Here is a 26,889-nt window from a genome sequence, read left to right on the forward strand (position 1 = left end):
AGAAAAAGGGGCAGGTACTGTAGGAAGAGTATAAAAAAGCTGCTGGGCTGCGTAAGGACGGGGTCAGGAATGTCAAGGTTTGAACTAAGCCTGGCAAGGGATGCCAAGAAGAACAAGAAAGGCTTCTACAGGTACTTCACCCAGAAACGGAAAGTCCAGGAGGGCATACTCCCCCTAGTGACTTATGAAGGCAGGCTGCTAACAACAGACAAGAAGACTGAGATACTTAAAAACCTTTCTTCTCAGTCATCTTCTCTGATAACTTCTTGTCACACAGCTCTCAAATGTTTGGTAGGAGGGACTAAGGAAACAATGTTCCTCCCACTTTAAGAGAAGATCAGGTTTGTGACCACCTGAGGAAACTGAACATTCACAAATCCATGGGTCCCGAGGAAATGCATCCCAGAGTGCTGAGGGAATTAGCTGATGTAGTTGCCAAGCCACACCAAATGATACTTGAAAAGGCATGGTAATCAGGTGAAGCGTCTGGTGACTGGAAAAAAGGCAACATCATATCCATTATTAAGAAGAGTAATAAAGATGACCTTGGGAACTACCATCCTATCTGTCTCATCTCTTGTGCCAGAAAAGATTGTGGAAGCTATGCTACGGCACACGGAAGATATGGAGAGATAGAAGAACCAGCATAGTTTCACCAAGGGCAAATCCTGCTTGACCAACCTAGTGGCTTTGGATGATGGCGTCACTGCGCCAATGGACAAGGGAAGAGCCACTGATGTCATCTATTGGAGCTCAGTAAGGCCTTTGACACGATACCCCACAACATCCTTCTCTCTAGATTGGAAAGATATGGATTTGATGGGTGGACTGTTCAATGAACGAAGAACTGCTGCAGGATCAAGTCCATAGAGTGGTGGACAACGGCTCAATGTCTGGATGGAGACTGGTGACAAGGGGCGCCTCACAGGGGACCAATACTCCTTAACATCATCGATGATACTGACAGTGGGGTCAAGTGCACCCTCAGCAAGTTCACTGATGACACCAAGCTGTGGGGTGCGGTCAACACACCAGATGGACAGGATGCCATCCAGACGGCACCTACAGAGGCTCAAGCAGAGGGCCAGGAGAACCTCATGAGGTTCAACAAATCCAAATGCAAAATCTTGCACCTGGGTCAAAGCAATCCTCACTACCAATACTAGCTGGAGGATGAAAGGATTGAGTGCAGCCCTGCCGGTAAAGAGCTGGGGGTACTGACAAGCTGGACATTAGCCAGCAATGTGCCCTCACATCCCAGAAAGCCAACTGTACCCTAGGCTGTATCAAAAGAAGGGTGGCCAGCAGGCCAAGAGAGGTGATCCTGTCCCTCTACTCTGTACTGGTGAGAATTCACCTGGATTATTGCATACAGATGTCCAGTCCTCAGCATGAGAGACGTGGACCTGCAGAAGCACATCCAGAGGAGGGCCCCAAAAATGATTCAACAGATGGAACACCTCTCCTACAAGGACAGGCTGAGAGAGTTGGGGCTGGTCAGCCTGGAGAAGAGAAAGCTCCAAGGTGACCTGAGAACGGCCTTTCAGTATCTAAAGGGGAGCTACAGGAAAGGAGGGGACAGACTCATCAGCATGGCCTGTGGTGACAGAACAAGGGGAAATGGCTTCAAGAGGGTAGATTTCGGTTGGATATAAGGAAAAGGTCTTTTACAGTGAGGGTGGTGAGGCAGTGGAACAGGCTGCCTGGAGATGTGGTTGATGCCCCATCCCTGGTGATTTTCAAGGCGAGGCTGGATTGGGCCCTGGGCAACCTGACCTAGCTGTGGTGTCCCTGTTCATTGCAGGACTAGATGACATTTAAAGGCTCCCTCCAACTCTAATGATTCTATGATTCTATGTTTCTATAACGCATAGATATACACAGAGATATATTTTTCTCTCATCTAGATCTACTTTAATGTTTAAGATAGCACATGAAAGCATTTTTGAACAGTTCAGTGGAGACCACAATTACTGTTTAAAGCCAAGAAGCTCGCCAAGTTAAAAGTATGACTGAAGTTTTGGCACCTAGTCAGCACGCCTACCACATACTAAAGCACATACTGCCTGCCTTAAGCTAACCCTATCAAGTACATTAATTAACACTTTCCAAACATGTGTAAGCAAATCCACTGCTAATCTTCTGAGAATATGCCGATAAATTTCAACACCACATTTTTACAGCACAATGTTTACTTTGCCTTCCTTCTTTACTAGTAAAGTTGGAGAGGAAAAATGACTGCTAACAGTTGAAAAAGAATTGCTTTTTCAGTCATTACTGCCATGTGAGATTAGCAGACCTGGAACAAGCCTGTTACTAAGCTTCCCCATTTACATCTCAGAAATTCTTTTAGCTTAACTCCCATTTTCCTTCATAAGGGACCCTTCACTAAAGTCAGAAATTCGTACCTCCAGTTCTATAAGTGCTGCAGTCACTGCATCTGTTGCAAGAGCACCAGCCTGTAGCTTTTCGATAGCCTGTAAAACAGAATTTTCTATTGATTATTAGGAAATTCTAATATTCTGCAGCTAAGTCCTATGTTTTCCTAGATCTGTAGAAAGAGAATATTCATTAAATTAGGATTAGATCTAAGAGGACATAAAAACAAGCTGGCATGTTCCACATGAGGATAGATCTGATGCCTTTTTAAAAATCAGATATTCCAACGCTGCATTTAGTAACAGATTTTTGCAGGATCAAATCTGTAGCAAAATATGTTCTTATAACTGCATCCTTAAACATGATTCAGTCAGAGAGTTCCTAATTTTCCTTCCAAGATTCAACAACAGTCTCTAATACTATATATGGCAACTGTCAAGAAATTGAACATTATCAACCTCACCTAGAAGCCGACGCATGAAACAAATCATATAAGAGAGTGTTATCTCCAGATTATATACGTGCATCCACATTCAAACACACACACAAATAATTCTAGAGCCTATTTTTTATATTATAGTATGTATGTATTATTTATATATAGTATGTGTATATATATATATATATATCTGGGAAACAATACTGTGTATATATATATATACACACAGTATATATATATATATAATACTGTGTATATATATATATTATATATATAATATGTATATATATATATATATATATACATATATATATATATAATGTGTATATATATATATATATATATATATATATATATAAAATACTGTGTATATATATATTATATATATACACAGTATTGTTTCCCAGATCCAGATTGGTAAGACCTTACATTCAAGTTATCTCAGGGAACCACCTGACAACAACTGTGGCTGCATCTTTAGAAGAAAAACAAACCTGCGACTGTTTGCTCTTCATACAAGTAATTAATGTTGGCTACTGAACTTAAGGAACCAAACAGAATCTCCAATTAGACTTGCATTCAACAGCAAACAACCTCATCTCACACATAATTAGCTGGAAAATTAGTATCATCAGGGCTAGTGCACAATTTTAAGGAAGCTGATGTTAAGTTTGGATGATTCTTCAAGTTTCTCATTACAAAATTACATTGGTATTAGGATTGAGACACAGAACTGCAAGATGAAGTGTTAATAATTATTAGACTCCAAGTCTGAGAAGCACTTCTGAAAGGCCTGCCAGACGCCCCAGCATGCTCTCTCTGGAGAAAGAAAAAGGCATTAGAAGTTTTGGAGATAAGTCTTCCAGCTTCTCATTCAGCTCCTAGCACATAGAAGCTGCCAACTCCAAAGCTAAGTTCTAAGAAGAGATTAAAATATATATTTCAATGGAAATTAAAATCTTCTCATTGCTTCTTTTACAGCTTTGGAAACTTAATTTGTTTCTTTGGTCATTTGTTTTTTGTTTTTTCTGTCCTTCTTACCTCCCCTCCCATTAACAAGTTAAGAGCCATCAAAAAAAAGCAATTCTATAAATTCTTGTATTTATTGAGCAATTTGGATGCTAGTCAAAATAAATTCCAAAAAGACTGGACACTGACGAAGAAAGATCCAGGCACTACATTCAACTCCAGAAATCCCAGAGCCACAGGAAACTCTTATGAACACCCTGTGAATTACGAACTGTTCCCCAGTTCCTTTTTCTTTGGTGTGTGGTATTTGCCACCACAAATGACAATGTTGCTGCACCTCCATGCACTCTACCAAGTCTGAATAGTAGCCATGTTAGCTGTTGCTACTCCTTTTTTTCCTCTAGAAATACATTCAGTCACAGCAGCTAAACAGAGGTATGTCTATTCATACCAAAGAGACAGAGCTCCCAAATACACTTCTTACATGCCCACTGCAGGACTACGGAGCTGGCAAGACATACCTTCTGGCAGGCTCTTTTGCACACATGCTTGTATTCTTTAGCTTTGGATTCAGAATGATAACCTGCACCTACAGTTAGGGAAAAGGAAAAGAGATTATACCTCTTATCAAACTATTGGCTACAAACAGCAGCAAGAATTATGACACCGGCAGAGAAGAGACATCCTTACTCGGGATTACGTTGGCACTCCTTTTTCATATTAGAAACTGACAACATTATGCATTCAAGTAGACTCAATAAAATACAGGGGACTGAGCTCACACACACGAGTACACACATTTAAATCATATAATCTGCTCCTATGAACACTCTCCAAGAGATTACAGATTAGTGCATTCTTAGAGACCAGCACAGCTATTTTATTTATTTGAAATCAGTGTGCAGCAAAAAAAAAAGGTTTGGTTTTAAGGAAAACTCCATTTTTCCTTTCCCTGCAGAATGACAAGTTGGTCAGTTACCATTGTGTTCATTTTCTCCTGTATGCACTGCATTTTCAGAGCTCTGTACTCTACAGCTAGGAGAGGTTCATGAAACAAAGACCAGGTTTTTTTCATCTTATTCTATCCTGCTGCATCCAACCACTCTGCTGCTTTTTGTCACTGTCCCCTATTTCAAATTCATCAGGCTCCTATGTGACTAAATACGTTATCAGAAAAATAGCTGACAAGTTTAGTACACTGATTTTTAGATTTCATTTTGTTTTGTTTTGTTTTTTTTATTAAAAAAAAAATTGTATTACGTTATTTGTATTTATCTCAACTTCATTTCCTCACCTTTATTAAAAGCCAGCTACAAGAAATTGATGAAACTAGTTTAAACACTACCAGTAAAAAAAAATAAGGAATTTAAACCAGTAAAATAACACAGTAAAGAGCAAGATATCGATCAATTCAATTCACTCTTAAATAGAATATGAAAATCTTTCACTATCAACCCAGATAAGCTCTACTAACTGTCAAATTTAAGGATTTTCTTTTCTGTAGAGAGCAAATATGCATAATGATATAGATATGCATCATTCAGAACATCCAAAATCACATTTTTAGTACTAGTTTCTGCAGTCAATGCAATCAAACTCTCTACTTATATATTTATATCCAAAGTTCATGCCACTTCATTAACATACTAATAGACGAAAGCCAATATGATACTTCAGTTGATCTTTAGTGTGTGTACAGACTATTGCAGTTCCAGCTGTTATACCTCTACACCTTACCTGCATGAACAAGCACAAATCCCACTCGTTTCCCTCTTTGGGTCTGCTTTGTTTCGGGCTCTTTGACCACCACTTTTACAGCTGTAACCTGAGATGATTTGGAAGGTAACACTTCTACGGAGCTTATCCCCTTCTCCATGATCATACATTAGGATCAACATCTTCTACTGGAAAAGAGCATGCTTCCATTCAAAAAGAAATTCTGGAGTAGAGTCATCCTAAAACCAAATCACATGCATACGTTGGATACTGATTTCCAACAGACATATTTCACGTAAACCAACATCAGCAAGAATTTCTGGGAGACAGGTTGGAATGAAAGAGCACACGTCTGCTAAAAGAAAGGCTTCTAAGTTCTCTCTCTTCCCTAGTCAGCAGTCTTCACGCAACTTAAGACAACCAATTCAGTTGAAAAAGTAGGTGATGCAAGTTGAACCCAAACTGCAGGCTTCTGGGAAGAGACTTAACTTCAACCTAGCCAACTTCCCAGACAACTTTAGAGATTAGCTGATCCAAAGCTTGCCCACAACAGAGAAAAAGCTGCTCTCCACGGTCTCCTTTTGTTTAACATTAAAACCTATTAAAACCCAGCAAGATTAATTAGTTCCTAACCCAGTGGTTAGGAACCGATACCTCTTTAGAGCGAAGATCCCAGCTGATGCTGAAGATCCTAAGCAGCACTACTACAATGCCAGCAAAAGCCAAAACGTTTACACAAGAGTTTTATGCGTGACCTGCACAACTCGCTGCCCTGAAGCCATACACCGCATCCATCTGCGTGATGCCGTTACATTAAGAGGTAGAAACTGCGTGTTAACACAGAGCCAGCAGTCATATAAGCGGCTAGCACTATTTCCACCCAAGCGCAGCACACGAATAACAGGCAAAAGAAACTTTTATTGGGGAAAATTCCCGGAAGGACGAAGCGAGGAACCCCGGCACGACCGTCGCCTCGGGTCCTGGCCCGGTGATACCCGAGGGCCACGGGCCCGCCGCCATCCCGCCGTCGCCGTGGCAACGCGCAGAGGGGCGGGGCCGCCGCGCGGGGGTGACGTCACCGGGAAGCCCGCCCCGCCGGAGGCGCGCGGAGAGCAGCCGCCCGCGCGGCCGTTACCGCCCCGCCGCCAACAGCGGAGGATCGGGGGAACGAGGAAAGGGACGGGGGAGAGCGGGCAGGCGGGAGAGGCCGGGCCGACAGGAGGCGGGGATCGGCGGGCTAAGGCGGGGCAGGGCGGACCCAGGCGCGCAGCACTCACCCGCCGACGCCGTCAGCCTCGCGCACACCCGGAACCGTCCGCCCGACCGTTGCCTCGGTGAGGATGAGGCGTCCCGCCCCGCTGCCTCCCTCCCATTGGGCGCGGCGGGCCAGGCGACCGGAAGTAGCGTCGCGTAGGGGAAGCGGCCGATAGGTGGGTGGAGCGGGAAAGTCCCGCCCTCCGTCACGAGGGCGCCAACGGCGGGGCGCGGAGGTGCGGCCGGTGATCCGGCCCCAGGCACCCTGCCGCTGCCCGCCGCGCCGCTCGGAGCGGAAATGGCGGCGAGGCGCCTCGTGTTCCCCGGAGGCAGGAAGCCTTGCTCCTACCGCTCCCCCTGCCGCCTTTCCTTAGGGCTGGTTTGTCATAGCCGCCCCCTCAGGCACATCGGCCAAAGCGGCTCCTGATGGCCACCTGCAATATAATGAAATGAAATTCACTGATTCTGTGCGTTTCTGTCGGCAGTCGTGCCAGGCAGCTCTCGTGCTCCTCGGCTTCTCCCCCGGCCCGCCTTCGGCCTCTGCAGAGGCACGTGAGGTGCGGGCCTTGTGCTGGGACACCTCTGCCGCCTCTGGCAGCCCGTTCGGAAGCATGGCCACTTCCCGAGAATAGACTTTTCCCTGTATCCAACCTGAACCTCCCCTGGCTCAGCTTGAGGCCATTCCCTCTCATCCTATCACTGCTCCCTGGGAGAAAAGGCCGACCCCCACCTCTCCACACCCCGGCAGCTCAGTATTACATTAACGAACTTCTCATTCCTTTTCTCTTCCTCCTCGACAACAGAGAAAGGCAGAAGACAATGTACTGAAAACAGCCACAAAACACAGTAAGCAGGAGAAAACAGCGACAAACCTAAGTCGTCATCCCATGCCAAAAACTGTTAGTGTTATGTAGTTGAGGAGCTGTAAGCAAGGTGCATAACAAAATCTGGATGCTCTTTTTCAAGGGTTGGTTGTTTTGCTTTGCTTTGCTTTTTTACAGTTGGATGATTTTAGCAGCAGAATTTCAGTCTCATCAAGTGCCCTATATTAGACAGTGACGGCAAGATGTTTTTAGGTTTTACACAGCGAAATCAGTGTCATCGTGAATTGAGCAATCTCTTCCCCTTACATGACTGATTTGGATTAGATTTGCAACACAGTGCTTTTTTTTCCCTCACAAAGCATTATTTGAAGTTAAATATCCTTCTATGTTAGCCGATCTTTAAGCGGGTGCCTTAAGGAAGCACATTACACCATGCATAACATCTGTCCTTTCTCATTATTCAGTACTCACAAACAATAGCATGAAAAAGCCTGGCCTTTCTAATTACTCCTACACCTGTGCCTGACAGAAAACAGATAAAAGATGCTAAAAAAAAGCCCCATTTGGAGAAGACAACAAGTGAAGAAAGAAGCTCATGAATATTTTACCAACTGCAGTTTATACTTTTAATAGTTTCTTTGTCTGACCACACTCTTGGGTAAGTGGTGTCCTTAGTTATATAAATGCACATCTCTTGGATATAACTATGAACTATTAACACATTTTATTCTATTTTAGCCACACTTCAGCACTGAGCCAGCTGTTGGCAACCAAAAATAATTTTTCAGTCATGCTCTTCTCTCTAATCAAGCTCAACTGGACCAAAAGACATTTAATATATATATATATATAGCTAATTTTACAGTTAATTTTTTGAACAGTTTTGATATTCTTCTACTGGAAACAGCAGATCCACTCATTTAATAGAAATGCTTTTGATCACAGACTGCCTGGTACTGTAGTCTGGAATAACTCCCTTAATTTCAGTGGAATTTAGCCAATTTACTCACCAATCAGATTGATCTTTCCAATTATTATTGATTATTCTGACTATTACTGATCTCAGAATTTTCCAGATGAAAGAAGAATATCTTCACGTGGCTCCAAAACAGAAGACAATCAAAACCAAACCAAATCTAAAATAAACCCAAACAAATACAAAGCAACAGAAAAACCATAGCCCCCAACAACGTGCAGCCATTCTGCTAATATTCAGTACTCAGCACAAGATGTACCATTCAAAACCCTGCCAATACATCATCTGTTTTATTAGCAAAACTAAGAAAAATGCAGAGCCAAGTCAATCACACTTTTTTTTTCAATGCAATACAGCTTTACTAAATTGGTGGGAGAACACAGGGAGCTTAAAGCGTAACTGTTTTGCCCTTGCAGTTAACAGTGCAATTTAAAAGCTTTTGAAGACTAGAAACAGTGTGTAACATGAAGCAAAAGGAATTACTTTATTAGCTACAAAACTATAGCTTTATTTTCAGAAGGAAAAATCCCAAAAGTTTCTTTCTGTGTTGTTCTGAAGTCTCCAAAATAAAGTTACTAATTCCCTTATTATTTTTTTCCCAATATTTTTTGTAACTCTTTGTCTAAGTAAAAAACAAGTACTAGTATTCAACTTGCAGGCAAAGGGCATTTTCTAACTTGGAAAGTCTAGAAGCCTTTCCTTCAAGGCCACTTCTTGTCATTGCCAATGTCCAACATACTACATATATTGTTACAGGCATTTTTTGAGCAACAGAGAGAGATGAAGCACAAGGACTAAAAATTGCTTAAAATGTAAGGCAAGTAGATGCTTAAGAGATGGAAAAGCAAGCAAAACAGATGATCAGATTATATCACGTAATTTCCCTGGAGAGCCTAAGGAAAAAAACAAGTCAAAGCTTACACTTCAAGAGTCCCTAAGCAGACCTATATATTCATGCAATTTGGCCATGACTATATCTATTCTGAGTAATCACTGTATCACTTGAAGGCACGTGAGGAAGAGAAGAAGGATGTTCCATAAGCATTTGACCCTTGTATGTAGTCTTAAACCATGGGTTAATACTCATTAGGAGTGTTACCTCACAAAGCGTTGACCCTGCCAAAGATGGACTGCAGGGCTAAACAAAGCTTCAGTTCCACTTTAGGCATTCATCTTTACATCCTCTATAAGGTCCTATGCACCTTTTGCTTCCAGTTTTCTACACCCAGTGGTCCTTTCTTGCAGCTAAGAGGTGCCACAACACCTGACTGATTGTGAGCTACACAGATTTTGACCTTAGTATTGTCAAATCTCCTTGAAGTTGGCCAACAGGTTCAAATTAATAAAGGTATGCTGGCAGACTGATGGATGAGCAGAATGATCATAGAACCCTTCTTCCCTTAGTGGGGAAGCTAGAAGTGTTGTCAGTCCTGCCTTCCTCTCCAGGAGAACGGTGTTTCAAATCCAGATGTCCACTCTGCTTGTTTTGTGATGTTTCTAGTTAACTGAAGTTCTTCCTTGCCACTGGTGCCTATTTCCAAACTGGCTAAATATTCCTTATTTCTTCTTTATTTCTGATCCTTGTTTTTCCTCTAGATTTTCAGTGCTACTCCAACAAGAAGGTGATCTTGTTCTATAAATCATTCCTCAGCATACATATTTGAAATGAAAGGCTTCCTTTATTCTTTTTACATTTCCACCTGTTCCTGGTTTTGGTCTTGTTCATCATCTCAGATTTCTTCTTGCACTTTGAGTTTTGAAATGTACACTTCTAGTTTTATTTCCTATTGAAAAGGATCTTATTTGCCGTGTTAGTTTATTCTGAATAAGAATGTCAAGCGGAGAGGTTTCAGGGCTCTGAGCACCTGCATCTAGTGTAGGTGCTTCCATTCAGGGGAGGTGAATGAGATGGCCATCAGTGGTCCCTTCCAAATCAAATGATTCTGTGATACTCAGATATGTTACTAGTTTGTTACAGTGATATCAACGAAGTAAAAAGAGAAGAAACAAAGCATCTGATACCTCTGATATTTACAACCTACTTAGGAGTGATGATTTTAAACTAGAAAGAACACGTAACTCCATTTAAAAATTTCAAGGCAGACTATAATTTGGAGCTGAAGATGCTAAGCTGAGGCCCCTGGGAAAAAATGAAGCAGAAATAGAAATACTTAATGGAGATAAGAAAGATAGGCTTTTCATCAGAGTTTGTATTTTATTGTTAATACTTCTTTTGATATTTTTTTTTAATGGGGCAAGTGAAAAAATTCTCTAAACAAAGAGCTTCTGACCTAACAAACCTATTAGATCTCCATTTTCAAACAGGAGGCATTCTAGGCAACAAATTGTTCAACCTTCACTTTGGGGTATTTTAGTGCTTTTGGAAGCATACTAAAGGACAGAAAGGCTGAGAAAAGACAGCAGAAGAGGAGGAAGAGAAAGAGACTTGCAACCTTCTATTCCCTTTGGCCCAGATGAGAGGGCAACCTCAAACAATACATTCAAAGACAGATTCTTGGTTGGAGCGCTGAAGCTATCTGGGATGTAGAACTAATAAATACATATATATATATATATATATATATATATATATAATTTCTTTTTTTAAAAAAACAGGAACATAAAAATACAACCCTGTATCAACCATTCCAGTTCAGTTCAGGACCTTTGCAACTCTTTTCTACAGAAAAAGAAGCTGGATGAACTAGCAAGTATGAACTGAAATTGACATCTGAAATTGACATCTTGCATGCACAAAGAGAACAGGATCCGAAGGCAACTGTAGAGACTGGAATCATCTGAGTGGAGACCCACTCAGATATTAGACTATTAATCTCCCTAAAAGACTGTCTGATCTTTGCAGGTAGCACAAGTAAGCCCCCAGTGTTTTCCAGGCACGCTTGTTGTTTCCTCTGCAAATGAAGAGGCCCCTTCTTTGACTTCCAGATAGTCAAATAATACTTTTTCCAGATAAAGGGACACTTTACATGAGGAAAATTCTTGAGCACCCTGAACTTGTCTAAATAGCATTCCAAGTACTCCTTTCTGCTCAAGACCCACGTTGCAGTTATTTCCAGTGTTGGTTCCATAGCATCTCAGGAAATGCTAACTTGGGAAGATTGCATTCCTCTCTCAGCCAGCTTTCACAGTTGTAAATAGATGGGGGCCGAATCCTAAGGCACAGGAATTATGAGAAATGATGTTTCAAATATGCATTCATCAGCCGTTGCCAAAATAACCACCAGCAGTAAATCCCCGCAAGGTTTTGTCTTTATTCCTCAAGTATGGAAAGTGATTTATATGTGTACTGAGTAAGTACTGGCCATTGCAGCAGGACAGTCAACTCTCCATCAACCACTATGGGAAACCAGCAAGCCAGGACTCAGAACAGTGGTTTTCAGAGTCAGATATCATTTCTCTTTGAGCCCACACAAAACACAGTGCAGATTCCAATATGACAATTTGTAAGTACATAGTTTGGCAAAACAGGCCAAGTTGGTGACTAAGTAAATCCTGGACTATTTCTCTCCACGGGTTTTACCATCTCATTATTTTTATGAGTTTAGACATGCCTGGTAGCTTTCTGCAGCTCTCCATGGATAATGATTTAGTCCAAACCAAAGTTGTTTTATTGCATTCAAGGTATGATACGGTTTCAGTAGGTCAGTCTTTGCAATAACCTCCTCTTCAAACACTGTGATACCAATCCAACTGCAATAAAGAGAGTTTGAGAGTTTTAAGTTCACTATGAAACCTTAAGAATAATTGGCAAAATCATTCTCTTCTGCTGGAGGCTTTCATTCTCAGGATGTCAAATGGGGAAGAAAATTTCATTCTCATCCCTCAGTCCCTGCTCTTGACTCTATCAGCAAAATCACATTTTGGAGAGGTAGAGATCAATTCGAAGATCTATGCAAGTTTACTTCAGGACAGAATTTGCACTTTTTATCTACAAACTTTTTAATACATGCATTTAAGTTCAGTGCTGTTAGCTTTCATATTGTACCTTCCACCTTTCCAAAAATTTGGCTTACAGCACAGTAAGGTAGCCAGTCTGTGACGAATGCATCTTTGCCATCAAGTGTAAATTTTTGTCCTCTTAAGAAAACCAGCTGCCTTTAAACTAAGTCCCACATTTGTATTCCTTTTCTATACCACTGGTGTGCTACACCTGTTTCAGTGTTAATACGAAAGCGGTGAGAGCTATTGAGCTTGTTACAACTCATGCAGCATCCTTCCAACTGCAAACTCCATCGGTGCCCCTTATGCAGCACACTGTGAACAGTTACAAAGTTCACTGAAGTGGTCTGTCAGCTCCTATGGATTGAGGTGGTAAATCAGGTGAGGAAGATGTGCTTCCATGAAGAATGAAGGTTCCGGGCTTTTTATTTCCCCACTTTGGAATACATTTAAATTAGAAATCCTCAATCAAAACAGTTTATTCTGCAAAAGCCAAGCAGTAGAACATCAAGATTTAGCATAACGCTTCCCATCACGGCATTTTCCTCACAGACCACAGCTCAAATAAAAGAATCCATTGGTAGTAACCAGAAACAAATGCCAGCTAATTTCAAAAGCTTCACTCTGGGTTTTCTCTCTGACATGGTTTGGTTTGTAAGCATTCAAATTTAGTTTCCTCACACAAAACTCTAAAAGTCACCAAATGTTTCTCATTTGACTCTTCACCTGCCAGTGGTTGAACAGACATGGAAGCTGTATTTGGGGGTAGAGGAGAGGCATAAGTTGTGGTTAGTTTGGTAATTGCTGACCGCCCTTCCCACCTCTGGCAGTCAGGACACCCTTGGTCAAAACCACACACATCGTTTATCACCACACAGCTCCCCACCACTCCCCCTGCTGGTGCCACTCACTCATCACTTCCAGGAAAGGGACCGATGGCTCTGGCTGTGCCACCCAGCTCAAACCCTGCTCCAACTCAAAGCATCTAAACCTGGGGTTCAGCCAGTCTTGTTTGGGTTGCCCAAGCATTGACCTAAGGAGAGAAGCAGATGAGGAAGGAAAGAAGTTTATACAGAAGGATTTTGCACTTCCCAAGAATGAATCCTAGCTACATGATTTCAACTCAAATCACATGTATGCATTGCAGTCACCCTAGAACAGTCACTTTGCTATTCTTAGTCACTTTGCTAACCAGTTCTGTTAAGACTTACATTTTCCACAAACAAATTGCCAACTCACTTGAGCAGTGGTTGAGCCGCACACGACGTGGACTGCAATGGACAGTTTTTCCACAGCAGCTCAGACTTACAACGCTCTTCTGACTCATGCTGTCAGAAGTCAATACAAACCATACTTCCCTCAACCATCCTTCCTTTCTCCCTTACCCCAGAAATGCAAAGAGCAGAAGGACCAAGTGCAACAAGCAGAATTTCTGTGCAAAGCTATGGAGCTGTGCAATGCCAAGCAGCGTGTGGGATGTGATCCAAGAGCATCTGCCCAAGAAGATGTGGCAACCAGCCTTTGAATTGTGAGTCTCTTCAGGAATGGGCCAGGAGCAATGCTTGCCAGTGTGATTGCTGGAGGCTAGCAGCAGAGTTGTTTAAAACATGCATAGTCTCTTAAGGCTGAAATACAGAGCTGGAACAGTACCAAGTACAGATTACTCATACATTAGTGAAGAGGAGGATATAAAGTAATCATGACCTTAAGTGACATTTATCTAGATTGGATTCAAAGCCCAGACAAAAATATCCCCATCTGTAACACTGCCTGAAACACAGGAAAGATACAACAGGCCTTCCATCACACCTCTTCTTGCTCTTTGCAGCAACAAAGTAACATGGACCTCTGTGTGTAAATTTGCTCTTTTTTTTTTTTTTCCATTCAAAAAATAGCATATTTTCAAAGTGCTTTATAAAAATGAATAATGAAAATCACGCTACCATCAGAGATACTACTTTTAGGTACAGAACTGAAGTTGAGGTATTCAACTCCTGATTTACAACAAGTGCAAAAATGATCTAATTACTGTAGAAGTTTTAAATAGAAATATGCTTGTACCATTATTTTTGAAGAAAATAGAATTTTAGTTGGTTGATTCATTCATGTTTTGTTGTTTTTAATGTGATGGCACGACTTACTGTTATTTTTGGACATTAACTGAAATATGAAAAGAACAAAAAGCTGACTTGCTCTTGGTTGGAAAGAACACATTTTTTGAAGGTAAAATAAAAAATAGACATGCCTCTTCATCTCTAGTTGGCTGATCTTTTTCAAGATCTCAAGTAAATCAAACCCTCCTGTGATTTCCACCTGTAATACTAGAAATTTAAAAGCCTAGTTGATGCCCCATTGTGAGTTCTAGAAGTGGTCAACTTGGAGTCAAACTGAGTTATCAGACCTGTGTTAAGTTAGTAGAAAAATTAATTCTGTCTCACTTTCGAAAGTCCTGTTTTTTATTGTGTTATTATACTTAACTACCTTCTGCTGGTTATGCTTTAGTGAAAAGGAAAAACATTGAAAATTCAGAGTTTAGAACTTTCAGGTGCCATTTTCAAGTTTGCAAATGATGAGAAGGCCAAAATCCATTCTTTGGCTTTTTTTTTTATTATTATACCAACTGTCATCTATGGGTATGAGTGTGACGCATGGCTGGTTGGTGAAGCTGGCTTGTTAGGTAACAAGGCCCAGAAAGGACCCCCTTACTTCTGATCTCCTCAGAGGCCATAGATGACGTTCAGAATTGCTGCTGATAAATTCAGTAGCCACGTTAGAGCTAACGTCAAACTTTGCCAATAGTTAATTATCAGTTCACCTGGGTATCATTTGAAAGTAACACAATATCTTATTGTAAAAGGAGACACAGCTAATAGGGACATTAGGAGTGACTTCTTAATTTTACAACCTATTTTAGTTTTCAAATTACTCCTCTTGCACAGGTACTGTACAGGGCAAGTGCACTTCAGAAGCCCAGATTTTGTTTGAAAGTATTCTAACAGCAAATCTTTGAGCACATCTGGGGGTTTTTAAGGAGCATAAATTCAATGATGTCACCTATTATTTAGCATCAGTAAAAAGTCATAAAAGAACAGAGCCAAAAAAAGAAAAACATCAATAATTTAAATGCCTCTACTCAACTACTGCCAGGAAGTCAAACAGCAAGCTATGCCTCCCCTGAGTAGGTGCTCCTTCGTAAGAGCACATGCAACTGCATCAACACACACATTTGACAGGGCTGGAGGCTAGAGAAAAGGCAGTTAGTACCCCATCTCCCTCCTAATTTCCTTTTCCATACAAACTATGAAAAACGTATTACATCAGACTGTCTGTGACTTGGTATTAAAACACAATTTGTAAGACAGCACCAATACAGAATGAAACGTTCAGCTTTCCTACAGTTCTAAGAGGTGCTAGGGTTTTTTGGGCATTTTGCTTTTTAATCCTACCCACACTGTAGTTTTGAAAGAAAAAGTGAACACAATCATGAGCCGAGCCACCCACTGACAAGGATGGTCAAGTGTACAGAAAAGCCTCTATACAGAACTTGCATAATCTGTGGAATCCATCACCAAAGGATGTCGCAGTGGCTAAAAGTTTAGGTTCAAAAGGCAGCAGATTTGTCATTGAGTCTTCCCACTGAGGGTGATTAAATATGACACAACATCAACTCAATAAATCAAACTGATGGAAGACAGAAGGATATCCCAGGAAGTAATATAGTAATTACAGTTACTATCTCCTGTTATTGGTCAGTATCAGAAAACAGACGCTAAGTGTCCACGTGAACACTCTGAGCTCAGTTTGTGACTAAACCTTTTGTTTTTGTTCTTGGCCACACTATTTTCCAGATGCTATACATAAACAGAAGCACACGTCCAACCAACAATTTATCTGCCCAGTCCTTAAGTCATATCAAATTTGTGGTGCTGTCCCTAGTGCACTTCATACCCCTACAACATGTATGTCATGTATGACTTACAACATGTAAGTCATACAATCAATCACATTTAGAAACGCCAGTGCAAACACACGTCATATTAAATTTTACAGCTTTGTTTCGTTACAATTTCCAGCATGAAGTATCATATACTCTTAAATGGTGGCCTTAAGAAACTGCTTTAGGCAACTTAAGTTTCCAATGCGGTAAATTTTACTGTAAAATTAATATGATTTTTATGAGATAAGTGTGCCTCCTGATCCATTCTGTCACATGCATGTATAAACTTTTATCATTTTCATGTGATGCATTTTCTTACAATCGCAACCACTGGCTCTGCTGCTCAACAGAAATGGAGAGATGCTTCCCTTGGTGGAAAATGCTTTTTTCCAAAGCATCTCTCCATAAATTCACATCTTTCTGAACATAATTATGCTGTTCTCTACCACAAGCCCATGCTCAGAGGTTTCTTGCCATTCCCAGCAGGACAGGTTATCCCTGATCACCGTTACATCTGATCACTATACAGCGTTGTACAACCAACTGACACAGCACACATTTAATAAACAAAGAAAAACTTAAGACAAAATAATTCACAGGGAGAAAAAGGTATTTTCTACCTCCTGTACTTCACTGCACTGTTGGTACTTTTGTCACTGACACCTATAGTAACACTGCACAGCTGCAGGGTTTCTAAAATTCTATCATCTAGATCAGCTTTTGATTTTTTTTCCCTCAACACTCGCAATTCTGAGACACTTTGAGTAAAGAGAACAATATTAATGGGGAAAAACATATATATATATATATATATATATATGTATACATATTAGTAGGAGAAAGTTTAATTTAAACAAAGTTCTACTTAGGCATAGAAGAAGAAAACACAGTTAAGTGCCCAAAACTCCTCAGGGCAAATTTTTAACTATTTAATATATACATTAATGGCATTCTTCTAAACTGCATTTTTTTCTATTCGTTAGTTCTAAGGAGATCCACAAAATCTTCAATTCCTTGTAAGAGAAATTAATCATCCAGCATGTATGGAATCATTCAGAAATACGCAGAAGAGATGAGTATACATTTCTTCAATTTTACATTAATACCTTCTTTAATCAGCGGGTATGTTTACAGACTTCTTCAGAATTAAAAGCATTTAGACTAATGAGTCTCAGCTCTAAGCACTCTGCAGAAGTGATTTTGTTATTTTTAAATAGAAGCACAATCATGGCTAGTTTTTGTAGATACCTTCAGTACTTCTATTACCTTTACGAGATTGCCTGATACAACAAAACAGAAAACAAAAAACCAACCCACGGAGCTCTTAAATGAACAGTTTCTTATCTATATATTCAAGGTGCTGTTTTTCCAACAACAGTGCAAAACTATTTGGGGGCAGGAGGAAAGGCTAATGTTACTCTAGTTTCTCCAAAACTAGCCACTAGATTTATGTGACCTTCCTGAAAATTTTAAGTGGATAGGAGCTGTAGAAGCTTCAATAGAGGTTGTCAGTTAGAAGAACATGGACAAAAAAGATCAGTTACTTGATTTTATGCTTTTTCCTTTCCTGAAACTGTTCGGTTTTGTTTCTGACAGATTTTACTACCATCGATAAGGTAGGATCCATAGATTTCTCAGCAAACCCTTTTTTTTCCATCCTGTTCTCCTTCTGCTTGCTTTCCTCCATAAGATCTTGGTGGTTTTCCTCCCATCAGCAAGATTGCTCTTCCAAGGTCCTTCTGCTGCTTGTCTTCTTGAAATTTGGACTTGAAGGAACCACATTACATAAGGGAGAAGTAAACATGGCCTGAAACCTCGTGTCAGCAATATTACCTGAAGATCGTAAAAGAATCTTTATTTTAGGTAACATTTCCTATATACTGAGAGGGCTTTTAAATACAGTAAAATGAGCTGCTCAAATTGCTTCTCATTTTCTTTCTTACTTCAGTGTAAGGTGTAAGAAACCAAATATAAAAGTGTACTGAATATTTGCCTATTTCAAGGAGGCAGCAATATTCAAATGGCTGCATCAAAAGGAATAATTAGAACAGAAGGTTGAGCCTGTCAGCTGAGCAAGATAAAAATATATTAGTCCAATCAAAAAACACATAAATTATTTCTGAGATGTATATGGAAGCCTGTAGCCATGCTGTACTGTCAGGTGCAAGAAAGACAGTGCAAAAAATAACAAATAGAATGATGGGGATAAGAATATGACAGACTCTATTCAGACTGAGTTTCATTTGATAAAGTTTTCTTACCCTCTTACAAATAACTTTAGATGGTGCTGATTAGAGAGACATAATGGTTAGTAACTGCATTAAACACATCAAGGACAGCTTCTCATGAGAACAACCTTATACATAAATACTTCTAAATACATTTTTTCTCCTTGGAATGCCTATAGAACTAGATCAAGAAGGAGCAGGAAAAGTAGAAGGTTTCCTGACTCTGATCTTTGAGCTTGAAATTACATTCCTGGGCAATTCACAACAGTCCACCGGGGGTACTCTGAAGGAAGATGTTTAGCTCCATTTTGTTGAGCCATATTTGTAGTCAGACTGGAAGTACAATCACACCAGAGAAATGTCAAGTTATGTCACTAAGTATTCTCTGAAAAAGGACGTATTTCTTGAAGAACACTTTTTCCTCTCTTGACTTCTCTCCTGACCATTTCTAAATAGATTCCAAGCTTGAAATGGATTTCTAGAAGAAACTATTGCCACAAAAAAAAAAAAAAAAATTATTCAGAGGCACAGAGGCATCAGCTCAAGAACTGAACTGCTGGTTTAGTACTTCCAGAAAACTTGCAGGAAAATCAGATGCAGATAATATTGTTACTTAACCTACACATTTTATTTTAATGCATGGTGAGGACCAAAAGTTTACATTACATAGGCTTCAACAATTTTGAAATCTTTTATATCTTTGCAGAACTGACTATGCTAGAGCAAAGAAAACAGGGCATGGAATACAAAATAGTTGCAATTATTCTAGAACTGGCTAAGTAAATATCTTAGCCTTTCTACTATCTCCTAGAGAAGCCCCCTCAAATTATCTTCCCTCATCTTTCATTCTGTGCAGAATCACAGAAGTGAAGATGGTTTATTGTTAAGCATTCAAAAGATATGTGTTGTTGCAGATGGGGATGAATCAAGAGCCAGTATCAATGCTTTTTTTCATTGAGGAAGGGGAGAATTAAAAAAGAATTAAAATATATTCATTTCTTACTATGGTCTTATGCAGCTGAAGTTGTAATTACTCTCAGACTAAAAACTTTGCATCATAGTGAAATTAATATGGTTTCAGAACTCACAAATGCATCTTTAATCTTGTTAAACATACTTTTGACATAGTTCCTCTCCTCAAACACATTCTGGATGTCAATCCCTTCCTCCATTCGCAGACACATCATATGGAATATCTTGAATTGGAAGCTATCACGTTCATAAGGAATTACACTACAAGTCACCTTCAAGTAGTTTAAGCTAAAAGAAAACCATTTTTCCTTATGTGAGCCTTTCCCGAGACTCCTCAGAAACAGACAAACTACGACTAAAAGGGGCCAAGTCAAATTAAAGGTTCATAGCACTTTCAGAAATTATAAATATATTAATATAAAAAGGAAGTGACAAGTGCTTTCCTTCTCCCTCGACAACATCTAACCAGAATCAAGCATTTGAAATACAGCATCAAGGTGTACTTCACATCTCGGTCCATGGTACTACTGAGGAGCCACAGGAATTATGTACACAAGACTTTGTGCAAAGTCATGAATTTTCTCATGAATTTCAAAAGTGCTAATTTGCACATACCTGCATCCTGCATGGGTACTCTTTGGGTGTACCAGCCACAAAGAAGTTGCTCTCCCTCACCTCTCCCAGGCTGAAGCATTGCCCACAGTAAGAACTATTGCCTGTTTTACAAACAGGCTTCAGAAATAAAGACAAACCTGACAAATACGCACTTGATTAGACTTCCCAGAACTTTAAGTTTTCCTTTCACAGCACTGATGCTTAAACAGAATATGAAAAATAGCAGCCCTGTGTCTAACACCTCCTTACAGTCAAATGCCCCACTTTGTCAAAAATGAACTTATGTTACAGCCAACATGTCAATCTAGTATGGAAGTAAATATAGCACTGTGAAACACAACAGCACAACTACGTCCTCAGTTTTTGCTCCGGTCCACCTGAATCTGTAGCATACCCCCTTGTAGCCTTTTCCAGTATAACTTCAGATCACATGACTGTCAGTTTAAGAGAGCAATTTTGGTCTTTCAGGGGAATTGTGGAAGACTTATGAAAAATTACCATCATTCAGGTTATTATTGCCAGTACCCTAGACACAAAGCTGGCACAGCTACAGCCTATTTCAGAGAAGATTGTAACCCATTTTCCCCAACTGAATAAACTGGCTGTGCTTAAAAACAACCCCAGCTATGAGACAAAGGCTGTTCTGGGTAAACTTGGTGAAAGCCAGACAAAGTTATGCTATGTAATCATGATTCAAATGTCAGCTGGATCTCAGTCAACCACTGTACTCTCCCTTTAAAACTTCTCTACGGTTAGCCACATTATACTCTTCTCTTCTTTCTCAGTAGATTATCAGTAATCCTGCAGCCAGAAGTTTCATTTTGATAACCTTTATGTCTGTAGTGGTATCTTCAAGACTTCATGCACACTAGACATCTATAATGGACAAGAACATTTAATCATCTACAGATATGATCATTCTCTGCTAAGCTCCTTTACGGCACAAAGAACTTCTTACATACAGCAGAAACTTCTTGGTTTGAAGATTTTGCATACAACACTGAAACACCAAATTTTAGTACAGGAGTACCTACATATTCTTGCTAACCAAAAACCTGCTAGAAGAAGTGGCATCTTTCCAACAAGTTCAGAAATAACCTACATACAACTCATCAGGAGAGCATGGCAGAAAACAGCACTGCATGACAGCTTAACCTGGTACTTTCTAAGAAACGTAGATTTCTAGACTAAAATAAACCTAAGTCCACTATCTCTTCAGCATAAGATCATCACAGTACTGAAAGCTTGAATAGTTCTTCACCTTCTATTAAGGAAAGCTACACGTTTTAAAGACCTATCTTCAAAAATATAATTTGTACTTTCCTACTGCTTTTATGTTTCATGTAGAAACACCCAAAGCTTTCCATAAATAAAAAAAAATATCACAGAAGTATTGTAAGTTTATTTTTTCACCATCTGATTTCTTAGGCAGCCACAGTATACTAGTAAAATCATGCATCAGATTAAGAGGAAACATAACTGATTGTTTACGAAAGGCAGGCAATTTTAATGATGAAAACAATATTGTCTAATTGTCAATGGGGCCATTTGTACCCAGCTGGAAAAATGCTTCCAAGTCAGCTAAGCTTTTTAATATGGAATACTTACAGGAACAGTTTGTTTGCTTGTTCTGAACAGCCATTCCTAGGAATTGGCTATATAACGGTCTCTGATTACAGCTAGGAGAAAAATATTCACTACCATTCCATATATCATGGTATGTATCATTTTATCAGGAATATCACCTGCAATTTTAGGCAAATGACATCTGCTTTATTTCATTCTGGACATGCCACCTCTGCATTTTCTAGCTTTTGTTTCTAAAGCACATAATTTAAAAAAGCAAAGAAGTTACCTGACTTAACCCACCTAACTTCTTCAGCAAAATATGGATTTGTGAGATCAACATAAGTTGGACGTTCACCTTCACTCATTTCTCTTAGCAGTGGCCTGTAACAATGCACAGGATGTAGTACATAAGGTCCTTCCATAGCACTGATGCTTAAATAGAATATGAAAAATAGAGGCCCAGAAAAAAAAAAAAATCAAGCTAAAAAAAATAGAGAAGAAACTGAACTTTTCTCATCACACGATTGACTGATTTTATCTTTTCAAGAGGACCATAACCTGTCTGATATACAAGTATTTGACATATAGCTCCTAAATATTTTGCATCCCTACTCAACATACAGCTAAATTCCGGAACAAAGACTATGAACTGAACTGTATGACCAGAATGGATTAAACCACGTCTTATAGAAAGGAATGGAGCAAGTAAAGATAAAGCATCCTAATACAGTGGAAAGATGCCACAATTAACAGTGTCAAAAAAGCACCATCACAAAAACAGGGTATGAAACAGCAAATATGCAAAGCCATAACAAAGTAAAGGACCGATATTGTACAGATTCACCAAAATTATGCCATGAAGAAACCCTGGTACAACCAGAGCCACAATTTAGGTTTTTTTCCCCCAATATTTCTTCATCTCCGAAGTCAATAGAAGTGGAATTCTTAGTCTTCCAGAAGCTGAAGTATTACTTTGAGTTATTTTTCAATGGTTTCGGAGAGAAAATTAAAATTACTGGCCAGGTAGCAACCTTGCAGGTTCTCTCTGAAGTCCGTAAATACTGAATTAAGAAATACATCACGACTCCAGAAGAACAGCAAAGAAAAAGGAAAAGACCCAAAATCACAAAGGACATTACAAGATTTCTGATTTATTTGCCTGGAAAATGGAATCATTTGATCCATCTGGCACAGAAGAGCTTGGAGGAAAATACAGTCCTTTCTTGTGGTATTTGGCAGTCTCATGAAAGGCATTAGTTTCTCCACAGATTAGAAAGGCTTAGAAACTACTGTCCAGACCACTTCCTGAGAATAAGAGTATACTTAAGTGGTCAAAACAGTTTTGATTGCAGAAGTGGAAAGGAATTGACTGCTTTAGGTAAAATTATTAATGAGCCATAGAAAAGATTAATTTATACCCTTATCTATTTTAAATTAATGAATCATTGGTCCTTCTTAATCTTTACATTAAAAGACCACAAAAAGAGGTTAAAAAGGTATGTTAGCATACAACTAAATCATACTCAAACTAAAGGATTGCAAGCGTGATAAGTATTTGTCTCTCACACTGCTGGAAGGATGAGGCTGGAGGGAGGCTGAGACAGAATTTTTGCTTCTCTGAACAGTTAGTTTGAAAACTTCCCAAAGTTCAACAGCCTGCAACTGTCACAGCTAAGAGCTAGAGAGACACTTCTCTGTATTCAGGATATCTAAATGAGCAAGTTCATCTTACATGGAACACCTTACAGAAAAAATAACTAACTCGCATCTCAGCACACACACCTGCCATTGCAGGTAGATAAAAGGAATGGCTGACCAGAATAATCTGGTAACATTAGAATTTCCTAGCCTAAATGTAACACATCTTATGTCCAGACAGTTTTCCTAACACAGCATAAATAATAAAAAAGCATAAATAATTCCCTTAATAAAAAAACAAAACAAAACAAAACAAAGCCTTAGCTACTAAAACATCAAGCGTAAAGAAGCACAGAGCAGAGCACTCACTTCTTTGTGCTGCATAAGGTAAGACTGCTTCAGCTACAAGAAACAACAAGGACACAATGCTCTAGATTGAAACAGATTCTCCATTAGGCTTTTCTTGTTCACTGCAATGTATAACAACATACAGGTGGGATCTGCTCTGCACTTTGGAGGGACATGACTGCCTACTAGCCCACCTCTGATGAGAACAAACTGCAAAGTTGCCTTTAAGCCTAGCTAAATATTCACATCTCATTCTTCCCAAAGGAAGAATTTTCAAGTCCAATAAAAAAGCTGACTGAAAACCTGGCAGAATGTCATCATGGGAGGTAACTGTGGTCTTCTTCCTCTTCACCTTCTAAAGAGAGCTTTGGGAGCTGGAGAAGGATGCATAATGCATAGTCATTGTTGCTCAAATGAGATATGATTACAAAAACAGATGGATGCTTAAATCTAACATTCATTTTGTGCCTAGAAAAAATAGACCAAAGAAAGCTGGAACTACATCTGATTTGTTTTTGCTGGCACCGTGGTTTATGTAAAAGTATAATGATTCAAGAATAACTGAATCATTCACAAAGTATGCGTTCCATAATCACGCGTAAATATTTGTGCCAAAACTCAAATTTTTAAATGAATTCAAATCTGACTTTCAATTGAAAAAAATCCTAGATTTAACTGTTGTAACTCTCTATATTAAACATTTGGGCACAAAAGTGATTTTGCAGTAAGTCAATCAGAATCGGAGTCTGATAATAAAAATACTTCAACAGACAAAACTACTTCAGAACTAGTTAAAGGAATCTTAAGAGATTAACACAAAACCTATTTTGGAATTCCCAGAATTCTCTATGCGGAACATAATTAATTCCCTTGGAATTTAAATAAGCACGTTTGCTCAAGGAAAAATAAGACAGCTAACATACTTCTTTCCCCTAGGAAACCATAATCTCAATGGTTTGTATAGCCAGGACTATAAGCTACTGTTCAGCATGCAGTGACTACAGCCCATCCCCAAAAATCTCCCCTTCAGGTGTGCAGGATCTGCTCTCCAAGTGCTGCCTGAAATCAATGAAGGCTAAATGTTGCCATACGTTGGACCTGTAAACAAGGTTAAGACATTCTTCTTTGCCTTTAAAAGGGGAGAAAGCCATTCATATTAAAAGTACTAATGCACGGGGATAAGGAAGCATGTAAAACCTGTAACATCTCACACTTCAGTGGACATGGCAGTGATGGGCTCACAGTTGAACTAGGTATCTTAGAGGTGTTTTCCAACCTCAACGATTCTGATATAATTCATGTCAAAGGAAAAAGGAGGTAGAATACAAACAGGATTTTGAAAGCAGACTGGCAGACTTAGAGCCAATAGAGGCAAGACAACTGTGTAATGACACCAGAAACTAAACTCAGGTTTCAAAAATCCAAATGCCCTCATCCCAAGAAACTCCAAAAGCTATGGGTAAAACTGATGCAGCTGGCTACATTCCAATGGCTAATATCTAGTGGAGTTATTGACTGATCTCACAAAGCTGAATAATTTAGGATTGCCAGTGAATGCTTCTGTGATTTCCAGAACCTCTGCTTCTTCGAAAATACTTCAGTTGTTTTCAGGACAAGAAATGAGGAAAAACTAACATATGCTGCAAAATTACAGGTACAAAACTGATACCAAACATCACAAATCACCAATGTAAACTTCACTATGTGAGTATGCATGCTCAATTCAACATGATATGAGAGCATCTGAAGCAACATGTAGGCATCCAACTGACTCTAGACAAAGTCATATTTACAAGGTTGATTTTTTATTTTGCCACTGCTTTGTAAAACCAAACAATCAACCAAAAAAAACCAACAGCCCCACAACCATTTGACCTGACCGTGGCCAGAAGTATGAGGAGTATTGATACTCCTTTCCACTCCTTCTGCAAGAGAGAGGAGAACACAGCAAAAAGCCCTATGAGCTCAGCAGGCAGGTGTAATAATGAAGGGATTCACCTAAATGAGAAATAGAATAAAACTCATTTTCTAAAGTACAGTTCAACGTCAAAGAGCAAACAACAACAACAAAAACAAAAAACAAGGGAGCACCTCTGCTGGGGGCCCTTGGATTCCATGCCTACTATGGTTCCTAAACAGTAAAATTCTCTTGCAACGTGTAAGACGCAGTTTTAAGAGGCAGAATGCTTCAGCAAGCTTCTTGCTTTCCCTGTGCTACCAAGTTCATTCAAAGTTTTCCATTTCCTCCACTGAACATTTGCTCTAGATTCCTAACTAATACGTTACCCTTTTTTTAGTGTAAGGAATTTAATTCACATGCAACTCGCAAGGTTCCTTCTCACACGGAAGGCAAAGCGTATCCAAAAAAAATCCCATTAAACAAAATACATCAGCACAAGAAAAGATAGGCATTATTTAAACAGTTATAAAAGGTTCTGTTGTTTATACAGGCCAGAACATATTCCTTGCAGTAATTGTTTCCACAGTGATTTCCAGCTTCACTGTGAAATGCTACAACAAAAGAGTCTGTGCAAAAATCTTACAATAACTGCCCATTTATGAGAACTCAAACGCAGACTCAAATGGTCAGTGATACAAAGAATTAGAAGACATGAAGCAAGCAACTCCAGGAATGCAAATACTGACACACAGTGGGCACTTGAAGTAAAACACATCAATACAGCTTTCTTAGTAAGCACTAGCTCTATACTGCATGTCAGATGCCTTCTCTAAAGAGCTTTGGCAGAACACTTGCCAGAAGTGATTGGAATCGTATAAGCACAACAAAAGCTCACAGCTACTTTAACACAACGCATGCTTTCAAGTGCAGGTCTTATCAAGAATTAGGCAGGACACAAACTCATTCAATCCAGTTGATTTCGCTGAATCAGTGCACGCTGGGATGAGATTTTAAAATGGAGCATTTATACACAACAGAAGTTGCCCAAATGAATTCAAAATAACAGCACAAGTGAGATATGCATTCTAGATGGAATTAACACTTCTATGAGAAGGGGCTGGATTGTAGCACAGCCTCAGTCCCACTGTTTGCAATAGATCAGGTG

General features: G+C 39.6%; 1 protein-coding gene across 10 annotated transcripts in view; it reads right to left on the bottom strand.

Moving 5' to 3' along the window:
- Nucleotides 1–26,889, bottom strand: part of TASP1 (taspase 1) — a 105,850-nt gene that overhangs the window by 67,975 nt on the left and 10,986 nt on the right. For 2 of the 10 annotated variants that reach the window (XM_052687415.1, XM_052687346.1), the window contains exons 1-4: nucleotides 6,158–6,473; nucleotides 5,525–5,742; nucleotides 4,309–4,376; nucleotides 2,409–2,477 (exon numbers count right to left, since the gene is read on the bottom strand). In XM_052687415.1, the coding sequence (XP_052543375.1) occupies nucleotides 2,409–2,477; nucleotides 4,309–4,376; nucleotides 5,525–5,669 (282 nt within the window). In that variant the 5' untranslated portion in view covers nucleotides 5,670–5,742; nucleotides 6,158–6,473. Of the gene's footprint in view, nucleotides 1–2,408; nucleotides 2,478–4,308; nucleotides 4,377–5,524; nucleotides 5,743–6,157; nucleotides 6,485–6,780; nucleotides 6,885–26,889 lie in introns of those variants that run through there. The other 8 variants (XM_052687353.1, XM_052687374.1, XM_052687394.1 and 5 more) reach the window with 8 other exon arrangements.

The sequence above is a fragment of the Tympanuchus pallidicinctus genome, unplaced genomic scaffold (assembly GCF_026119805.1).
Source record: "Tympanuchus pallidicinctus isolate F22 unplaced genomic scaffold, pur_lepc_1.0 scaffold1, whole genome shotgun sequence".
NCBI lineage: Eukaryota > Metazoa > Chordata > Aves > Galliformes > Phasianidae > Tympanuchus > Tympanuchus pallidicinctus.